We start from the raw sequence: 10,001 nt of genomic DNA on the forward strand, positions 1-10,001 counted from the left end.
ACACACACACACACACACACACACACACACACACACACACACACACAGATGCTTAATTATGTGTCATATGAACATACTACACATATATATTGTTAGTACTACTAACAATTATTGAATTAATAGTCAATAATTCAATGTTCCAACTATGCTTGTATCACCTACCTACCCCAGTTAAAATGCTAATACTTAAATTACTTTTGTTGTTGATTTTGTTTGTTTGCGACAGGGTTTCTCTGTGTAGCCCTGGCTATCCTAAAATTCTGTAGACCAGGCTGGCCTTGAAATCAGATCTACCTGCCTCTGTCTCCCAAGTGCTGGAATAAAAGGTGTCACCATCATACCTGGCAAATTCTTTTATTACTTATTTTGATTATAAACAATATTTTAAAGCACAGATCACACTTGGTTGCTAAGCCTTTTACCATAAAAACTGAATCTCCAGCCCAACTTGAGAAAGGGCCAGACTTGATCACTGGGGCCACAAAAAAGGATCAAAAGCAGGTGCTTCCTAGTTATGCAACACAAGGCAGAGATACCCTGTTTATGCCAGGCTCCAAGGTACAGTGGTCACTTTCTTTAACTTTATACTTCAACAAATGTGTGAAATTTTTACTCTTATTTATTTATTATCTATTTTTATTTTATGTGCATTGGTGTTTTGCCTGCATGTATGTCTGTGTCAGAACTTGGAATTACAGACAGTGGTGACCCATGGCAATATGAGTGCTGGGAACTGAACCTGGGTCCTCTGGAAGAGCATACAGTGCTCTTAACTGCTGAGCCATCTCTCCAGTCCCTCCACTCTTATTTCCAAGAGAACAGTAAAACTAACCTGTGTGCAGTTAAGCACAATACTTTCTAAAGATAGTGAGTCCCCGTGTTGCAAGTATTCCAGTATGTTAGTGGAGAAAGGCATACACGAGTGGTTAACAAGCAGGTCTAGGTCTGGGAATACGGCTCAGGGGCAGAGCACTCACCTGATACACACAAGGCCAGGGAAGATCCCCAGCACAGCAAAACAAAACCCACCACTGACAACACAAACAGAACAGCAGAGCAGAACTGGTTCAAGTCCTGGCTTTGCATTCCCTTCTTGCATGGCCTTGAACAGGCATTTGAGCTGGCTTTCCTTCTGTCTAAAACAGTTAATACTCACCTATCTCAAAGCTCTGGCTACCTGCAGCACGTAATATGATTAATACTTACTCAGTTTCTTAGCAAGTCCTCAAAAAGGCAGTTACCAACTATTCTAATAAGAATCAGAACAATCTATCAATGAGCTTTCTGCTTCTTTTTTTCTTCTTCTTCCTCCTCCTATTCTTCCTCACCCCCTGTCCCCTTCCCTCCCCTACATGGTTTTTTTGTTTTGTTTTGTTTTTTGTTTTTTTGCTTTGTTTTTGAGGTATTTCCTCTTACTCTGCAACCTGGAACCCACCTGTAGACCTAACTGGTCCAAGACTTGCAACTATCGGCCTGCCTTTGGTGTTGGTATTACAGGCCTGCACCACCATGCCCAGCTATTTTCTTAAGTGGATTAGAAGTAACGTTGATTAACAACGTGTCTATAATGGGGAGCTAAGGCCTTGAAGACCCAGCTTTTTGCAGTTTCTGTTCTTCACGTCCCACTTTTTGCATTATTACTCTTCTCTTCACTATTCCTCTAACTCACATCATTCCTTTGCATACATGTACAACTCCTTTACAACACCTCACTCTTCCCACAATACCATTACCATGCACTTCAGGCCTGCATGCAAATGGCTCAACAATGCTCAAGAAAAATACATAAATGGGCTGCCTGACGTCACAAATTCATGACCATAAACTTTCCTCTTATCATGCTTTTACCCATGACCTACTTCATTCCTACGAAATGCTTTTACTCTAGCCCATGGCCATGTCGATACACTCCTGGAAGAAAAGTGAAAAGACTACCAGTACTTTAGCATCTTGCACCTAATACGTGGTCAAGCTGAATCCATCTTCTGCCTTCCTTACTCAAATCCTACCCCTCACCTTGTTTCCTTCCCTTCTTTCTCCCTCTGCATCATCAGTCTTTCCACTTTCCACCTGGCCTTTTATTAGTCAGCTAATGCAAAATATTTCCCAGTACACCTACCTTTAAACCCACCATTCCATGGCCCTCTTTCTCTAGTCCTCTAGAGAGCAAACAGATAAAAGCAGTGCCAGTTACCACCCCTCATTTGCTCATCAACTTGGGCCAGTCTTCCTCATACCTCTAGAAAGTCCTCATGCAGCTCACCAACGTGCTCTGCATCTTCAGAGCAACAGCACTCTTGACCCTTGTCTCTGGGACTACTCACTGCCTCATCTTCCTTTCTCACTAGTTCTACTACCCCAGCCAGGCTTCTGTTCCTTTGCTCATTGCCCACTTCTCCCTCTCACTTACTTTATCTCACTTAAATATTTCCTCTTATCAACCAGCTCCCAATCTGACCTTGAACCACAGGTAATAGACGCTTGGTGTTTTTCCCTAAGCTCTGTCCTGTCTCAAGTGTTCCCCACCCCTCTATGTACCTTGGTGATCCTGTTTCACTCCCATTCAACCTGTCCAGCATATCAACATACCAATACTTTATTCAGAACATTATCCAAACCCAGGCACTTCTAACTCCAAACTCCAACTCCACCTAAGCTACTTCCTCACCAGTGGTCTGGCTTCCAACTTTGGCTGACCTAGAGCCTACTTCCCACACAACAGATCCTGCAATTCCCCAGCTTAAAACTGGTTGAGTGCAGAAGCATCAGAATCTCCATGGAAAAGGTGCACAACATGGTGCCAGTTAATTCTGGTTTCTATACACATAATGTCATACTTGTACATGAGGTGCTTCTCTCATTCAATAAGGCCATTTCATGTGGCAGTTGATCTGCTACCCTACAAAGCCCTCACAAATTAACAGATATAAAAGGTGAACCTAAAATCTGAAAAGAAAAACCAAAAAACTTTACTATCTAAAATATTTTATCATCAGTCTAATGTCCTAGGACAGATTTTTTTTCAGACCATATCAATGACTGGAGACCTTCAGGCTTCAGAGGGAAAAGCAGGCACTGAAGAAAGAGGGAAGAATGGGACAGATGGTGACAAAGAAAACTAACACCTGTAAAGGAAAGGCAAGAGCTCATGGGAAAGGCTTTATCTGATGCATATTTAGAAACACTACAAAACAATGCAAATACTCACTTTTTGCCACCTTCAAACCTTCAGTTAATTCTACACTGATCACTAATGCTACTGCTAACTACGTAAATAGTGTCTCTATGAACCACAAAAGAAAAGCAAATATTTTTTAAATGCCATATAACCTTTACTTTTGGAAAAGTAGTTTTCTAGTCTCAAATATTGAGCAAAAATAAAAACACATAGGTTTGAAGACATAAAAATTATCTCCTATCCAGATGCTCACATATCTCCCAGCTTATCCTTTATGAGAAGATATTGCTTCCATTTCCACATGCCCACACTGCCCTGATCTCACATTTTTCCTCTGTCCTTCTACACTTCTCCCAACTGTTGTTTATAGGCTTGGAATTTTATAAGTCATTTCAAATCCTTTGTAAAAAGGTAGATGAAATATACAGTCATAGATGATGGCAGTGGCCAGTCAACAAAAGTAATAGAGCCTTCTATCATAAAATTATTTTCTCAATTCTAATTTCACCCTCTCCAAACTGACAGAGTGGTATCAAAGAACGTCTTTGTCCATGTGCTGAGGAAGTAGGAGAAAGGATGAAAACTAAAGCCTTCACTGCACAGCAGTCATAGGAGTGTGGTGGGAGGACAGCAGCCACACTGGCATTAGGCTGTGCAGAACGCTGGCCTGCACCAGCTTGCAGGGCACAGTCTTGTTCTCTGGGACCATAAGGAACCTCCACTACTTCCCTTCTCTCTCAGTGCCGACAGGCTATTCTTTTAGCATGGACACAAAATCCAGATCTTCTCTTCTTCATTCTACCTCTACAGCCAGCACTTTTTAGAAGAAGATAAAAACTTTAGATTACCCTCTCCCTTAGATTTCATAAAAGCAGTTCCATATGGATGCTACAGACAAGTCCTTACATGAAGTACTAGATCATACTCATGAACATCCTGAGGACATTCTGAGGACATCCTTCAGAAAAAGCTACGGCTGTGCTACACGGGAGTTACAGACAGAGTGGGTCTTAAAAGGGAGCAGAAGCAAATATATTCATAACTTACCAAATCTGTTAGGCCAGCTAGAGCAAAAACACCTAGTGCAACATTAAAATCTTCTTCAAGAATCAGATAGCCCAACACCGGGGCCAAGCCAATTCTTGTCATTGACAACAAATTTGGGATTGTCCATGGATTTTCATACTGAAAGACAAGAACAGCACAATCTGAATAAAATACTATAAATTCTACTTTAAAAAATATACTTCATTAATTAAAGGGTAAGAAGATAAACTTTAATACTTATAAGTACACGTATATAAGTATATACATATACACAAAGAAAAAAGTATAAAAAGATGAACATGCCTTATGCAACATATAAAGTAAGCTTTTAATGACTTCATTAAAATTCAGAATTTTGCTTTTTCAACTGTTTATTCTTTGTGAGTTTCATTCACATCATATACTACAGTCCCACTCATTTCCCCATTATCTCATATCTACCCTTCATTCTTGCACCCTCCCCTACAAAATAAAAAACACAAACAAAAAACAAAGCATAGAAAACATCTCACTCTCGCCAGGCATCCTCAGTAGAGTGACATCGTCTTTAAACCCTGCGTGGCAATCCCTGAGGCACTGCCGTGATGACCAGGGAGGACAGGGCGACCTGGAAGTCCAACTACTTCCTTAAGATCATCCAACTTTTGGGTGATTACCCAAAATGCTCCACTGTGGGAGCAGACAATGTGAGCTCCAAGCAGATGCAGCAGGGACACATGTCCCTACAAGGGAAGGCAAGAACACCATGATACAAAAGGCCATCAGGGGACACCTGGAGAACCACCCAGCTCTGGAGAAACTGCTGCCTCACATTGGGGGAATGTGGGCTTTGTGTTCACCTAGGAGGACCTCACTGAGATTAGGGACATGCTGCTGGCCGATGAGGTGCCAGCTGTTGCTCAAGCTGATGCCATCACCCGTATGAGATCACTGTGCAGTTCAGAACATTGGTCTGGGACCTGAGAAGACCTCGTTCTTCCAGGCTCTGAGCATCACCAGTAAAATCTCCAGAGGCACCATTGATATTCTGAGCAATGTGCAACTAGAGACAAAGTGGGAGCCAAGTGAGTCCACGCTGCTGAACATGCTGAACCTCTCCCCCTTCTCCTTCGGCAGGTGTTTGACAACGGCAGCATCTATAACCCAGAAGTCCTTGACATCACAGAGCAGACTGCACACTCACTTCCTAGAGGGTGTCCAGGTGTTGCCAGTGTTTGTCTGCAAATTGGTTACCCAACCGTTGCCTCAGTGCCACTCTATGAATGGATACAAGTGGGTCCTGGCTTTGTGGGCCTGGAATGAGGTCTTCCCACTTGCTGAGGTCAAGGCCTTCCTGGCTGATCCATCTGCTTTTGTGGCTGCTGTCCCTGTGGCTGCAGCCACCACTGCTGCTCCTGCTGCCACTGCTGCCCAGCCAAGGCTGAAGCCAAGGAAGAATCAGAGAAATCAGATGAGGATATGGGATTTGGTCTCTTTTGACTAATAACCTCCAAAGGCAATCAATTCAGCCAGCTTACTTTGAAAATCATGGAAATAAAGGCTTAATTATCTTTAAAAAAACAAAACAAAACAAAACAAAACAAAACAAAAAAAACCAAAAGAAAAAAAAGAAAACATCTCATCGTGGAAGCTGTAGCGTGTCGCAGTGTGTCCCACAGTATATCCGTCTGTGCACACATCTTTACTTGCAAATGTTCACTGTAGAGTCACTGGTCTGGTTCAAGGTCTCTGGCTTCTGTGACACCATCAATATTAGATCCTCAGTGGAACTTTTCCTCATTATCCTGGTGTTGCCCTGTGTCATGGAGATCCTGCAGCTTTGGATCAGCAGGACTGATTTATATGTTCACAGATTAATATAGATTTTGGGGTGGGCCAATTCAGAGCCCTAGATCTGGGCCCGGGTGGTAGCTGAGCTGGTCCGCTGGCTCTCTTTTATCCACACCACCAGAATGAGTTCTCCAGCACTGCTCCGGCTAGGCCACCTACTGCTGCCATGGGCAGGAGGCAGGGTCAGCTCTCCTGCTCTCATGCCCTCTGGGCTGGCTCACCCACACCCATGCCTCCAGAGCCAGCTCCACTGTGCTGCCCAGTCAAGATATGAGATCTACTTTCTCAAGTACAAGCCTGCTAGGGGCTGGCTCCCCTGTGCCTTCACTATCAGAGCCAGCTCCACTGTGTTGCCCAGGCAAGGTGCAGGGCCCACTCACCCACTCATGACCCCAGACCAGCTCTCCCAACTGTGCCAGGTAGTGAGGGGAGGAGGTACCCATACCACCTCATGGCCAAGGAGTGAAGGGGCCAGCTCACTCACCAGGGTCAGCTCTGCTGTGCTGTCCAGGAGAGATGCAGGGGCCATTCTTCTGAATACTGCAGCTGGTAAAGGGCAAGGCTAGTTCTCCTGTGCTTACAATCCTGTGGGCAGCTTTTCTAACTGCCAGAGTCATCAGCTCTACCACTCTCACACCCTTGAGACTGGCTTACCCACACCTCTGCCACCAGGGCCAGCTCCACTGTGCTGCCTGCATGAGGTGGAGGGCCCACTCTCCAAAGTGCTGCCACTAGTGAGAGGTAGGGCTTACTTCTCAAGGCACTGCAGCCAATAAGAGGTGGGGCAGTTCTGCACGGCCCTGGACATGCACACGGTCCCCTGCCAGCCACAACCAGGTCATCTCCATGTACGCTAGTAGTAATACGAACATGGTTATAGACACCGACCCCTGCTGCGGCATAACCACGAACCCAGACAGAGCCCTCAGCGGCAACTAGGGCTGGGACCTCACCATGGCCCCAGGTGGCAGGACTGGTCCTTCATAACAGGCCACCCTCAGTCTCTAATTCCAGCTCTCTTCACAATGCTCAAGCTGCTCCACTTCTTCTCTCCCATCTGTCCACCACATACTTGAACACTAGGGTGGCTCCCACTGTAGGCTGGCCATGTGGCTGGTGGCCCCTGGATGACATCCTCCACCCACACTGCACGGTGTGGTGGCAAGCTGTGTCTATGGCCCACTTGTGTCATGTGCTGGAGAGCAGGTCTGTGAGTGGCATGGCGGTCCACAGGTCTCTTATCTTTTTCCTCCCGCACTGCACTGCCTGGATTTGACTTGCTTTGGTTTTTAATGAGTCCTAGGCATAAAACAGCTTTGGCCACCAAGCCAGGTACCAAGCTAGGATGAGCAAAGGACTGCCATCTGTTCTGCCCCTGACTGATGTTAAGACCACTACCACCAACAGGGTTTGTCTTTGCCATTGCCATGGAAGCAGAATGTTACTTTTAAAGCGAAAGATCCTCTAAGGAGACAAATAGACTAGAATTTTGTCAGAAATATGACTGAATTATCAGTTCCAGGTACTCTTTGTGAAAAAGCTGCTAAATCCAAGAAAGAGATCCATGGCAATGGAGAGCTCTGTAAGTCTGTCCCAAACAGCCACAGAGATGTTCAGATACCTTCTTCTCCCTCAAGTAAAAAACTGAAGTTGTTAACAGCTCCCACTTGGGATTTTGAGTCCTTGAAATCTCATGTGGAGCAACGCTGTTAGAAAATGGCAATAACAAAAGAACTCCATGGCAGTTGCTCTGAAGGACAACACTTCTTTACCAAAGAGAAAATTCGTGAGAGTACCCTGACTTTAACACTCTTCAGCCTAGCAAGGCTGAAACACCCTGTACCACATGGTACAGAAACAGCAAGAAAATGTCTTTCCCTGGAGCCTAAACTGTTTCCACAATTCATCAAGACAGCTGATTCCATCCCTGGACTTTGTCTTCAAAGAACCATTTTAATATCTTTATAAATCAGTAAATCAGTAACCAATTCAACTGAACCTCAACCTTTTTAGAAAAAAAAGGAGGGCAGGCTGGTGAGCTCAGCAGGTATGGGTACTTGCTGCCAATTCTGACAACCTGAATTCCCAGAATACACATGGTAGAAAGGGAGCACACACTCCAGGCAAGTTGCCATGATCTTTGTATGTGCTTGATAGTATTATGTGTGTGTGCACACACCAAAGGAAAAAAGTGGCAATGCTCATGTCTCAAGATATCTTTTCGAATCTCACGAACCACCCACCTATTTAATAAATAGAACCTCACAGAAAGTATATAGGTGTAGAGGGGATAGTAGGGTGGTTGCTGGAGTCGGTGGCAAATGCTGCTACTAAATGTTACAGAACAACTTCAAATTCTACAGAAAACAATGGCCAAATCAGAAGCAATACAGCCCTCTACTCTGGAATCTTCTGTTCAAGTAGGGTATGTTATATAGCTGTATGAAAGCATGCTCATTTACAGCCACATTCAAGGGCTGGAATGTTTGTGAAGTTTAGAAAAAGTGTGGGGCTTGTGAGACAGCTCAGGCCCTGACCTCTGCATGGAAAGGGTAAGTCTATTGACCACACTGTGGTACAAAGTAAATCAAATATTGAATTATCTCAGCAACTTACAAAGGCTGGGAGGAGGGAAAGGCAGCTTATGGTTGAGGAGGTATGATACAAGGCAAAAGCCGGGAATGAAGAGATCCCAAGTTAGTCTGACATACCCATGCGGCAAGACTAAATGAAAAGCTGCAAGCAAGGTCATCACTTTACTTGGCAAAGACACAACTAAACAGGATAGTTACTGGGCGGTGCATGGGTTTGAGCCCTGAAACAAAAGTTCATTGGGCCTGGTGTGGTGGCACATGCCTTCGGCACTGGGGCGGCCAAGGCAGGGTTATCTCTGTGAGTTCAAGGCCAACCTGGTCTACAAGCCACACAGAGAAACTCTGTCTCAAAAAACAAAACAAAGTTCATTAATATCTAGCTATTACATTTGTAGAAATCAACACTGAAAAAGCTTAATCTCAGATTACCCAACCAGATAACCTGTGGCATACTCGGCCAACTGTGCTGGGAAGGGCTGCAGCCAGGTTGAGGGCAACTTCAGAGCATCCAGCGTTCAAGCTCCAACAGGCTTTAAAGCTGTTCCTGAAGTTGAGACCCCTGCGGGGTGTGGCCACCTCAGCCCATGCTGTGTAACTGATGAAAACAGAGCAGTACAGTGGCCTCTGAAGACCTAACAATTGAAGATGTAATAATTGCATGAGCTTGCTAACATGACATCAAAAGCTGTGCCACTCATGCTCAGTGGTCTCCTGCCTGGGAAGTTATTTCATCAGGTAAAGTAGTCTTTAAGTTTTCTAAAATGCAAACCTGAAAGATCTTTTAATTACTATCTAAACTAATTATTTTTCGTGTTAAGGTATACGATTACTGAAGGCCAAAGGATGATGAACCAAATCTGCACAAGCAAAGAGAAGGCCCGTTCTTAAGACTGCTCCGAATTTACCCTATACACTGAATATACTTCAAAAGATTAAAAATAGATTTTTCACTAGACGAGCGAGTTATTTTTACCAATGCAACGTGCAGACAAACCTTCCAACAACTGGTGTGGGCACAAGGGGATTAGAGTGGGTTCTAACTTGGCCAGAGAGACTGTACCCAGCTGGGGGCCCCTGAAGTTCACGGCGACCGAACGCCCCGGCTGCCTGTAGCTTCCCAGAACACAGAGGCGAGTGTCCCGACAGAGCGCCGAGCCCGTCCCCTGCGTCGCGGCGCTCCGCCGACCCTCGAACGTACCGTGTTGGCGGCGCTCGCAGGCACCCACCCGGCGCCCGGCGTCTGGGCGGCGGCACCCCCTCCGGCTGCGGGCCCCGGGGCCGCCTTCCCCGCGCCCGAGCAGTGGCTCCGCGGGCCGGCGCCGGGCAGCCGCAGGGCCGGCGCGGCCGGGCGC

General features: G+C 45.4%; 1 protein-coding gene, 1 long non-coding RNA gene, 1 other non-coding gene and 1 pseudogene across 3 annotated transcripts in view; 2 read left to right on the plus strand and 2 right to left on the minus strand.

Moving 5' to 3' along the window:
- The window catches only part of Crls1 (cardiolipin synthase 1), a 24,359-nt gene that overhangs the window by 13,680 nt on the left and 678 nt on the right, over nucleotides 1–10,001 (minus strand). Inside the window, exons 2-3 of the mRNA XM_055606525.1 lie at nucleotides 9,848–10,001; nucleotides 4,226–4,363 (exon numbers count right to left, since the gene is read on the minus strand). The exon at nucleotides 9,848–10,001 is cut by the window's right edge and continues 18 nt beyond it. Of these exons, the coding sequence (XP_055462500.1) occupies nucleotides 4,226–4,363; nucleotides 9,848–10,001 (292 nt within the window). The remainder of the gene's footprint in view (nucleotides 1–4,225; nucleotides 4,364–9,847) is intronic.
- LOC129676085 (60S acidic ribosomal protein P0-like) lies at nucleotides 4,738–5,704 on the plus strand (annotated as a pseudogene).
- LOC129675566 (small nucleolar RNA SNORA48) lies at nucleotides 7,346–7,491 on the minus strand. The gene has a single exon (XR_008719955.1). It is a non-coding gene; the product is annotated as a small nucleolar RNA SNORA48 (small nucleolar RNA).
- On the plus strand, nucleotides 9,111–9,604 carry LOC129676255 (uncharacterized). Its single transcript, XR_008720059.1, has 2 exons — nucleotides 9,111–9,384; nucleotides 9,468–9,604. It is a non-coding gene; the product is annotated as an uncharacterized LOC129676255 (long non-coding RNA).

Source organism: Psammomys obesus, unplaced genomic scaffold (genome assembly GCF_907164565.1).
Source record: "Psammomys obesus unplaced genomic scaffold, mPsaObe1.curated_primary_1811, whole genome shotgun sequence".
Lineage (NCBI taxonomy): Eukaryota > Metazoa > Chordata > Mammalia > Rodentia > Muridae > Psammomys > Psammomys obesus.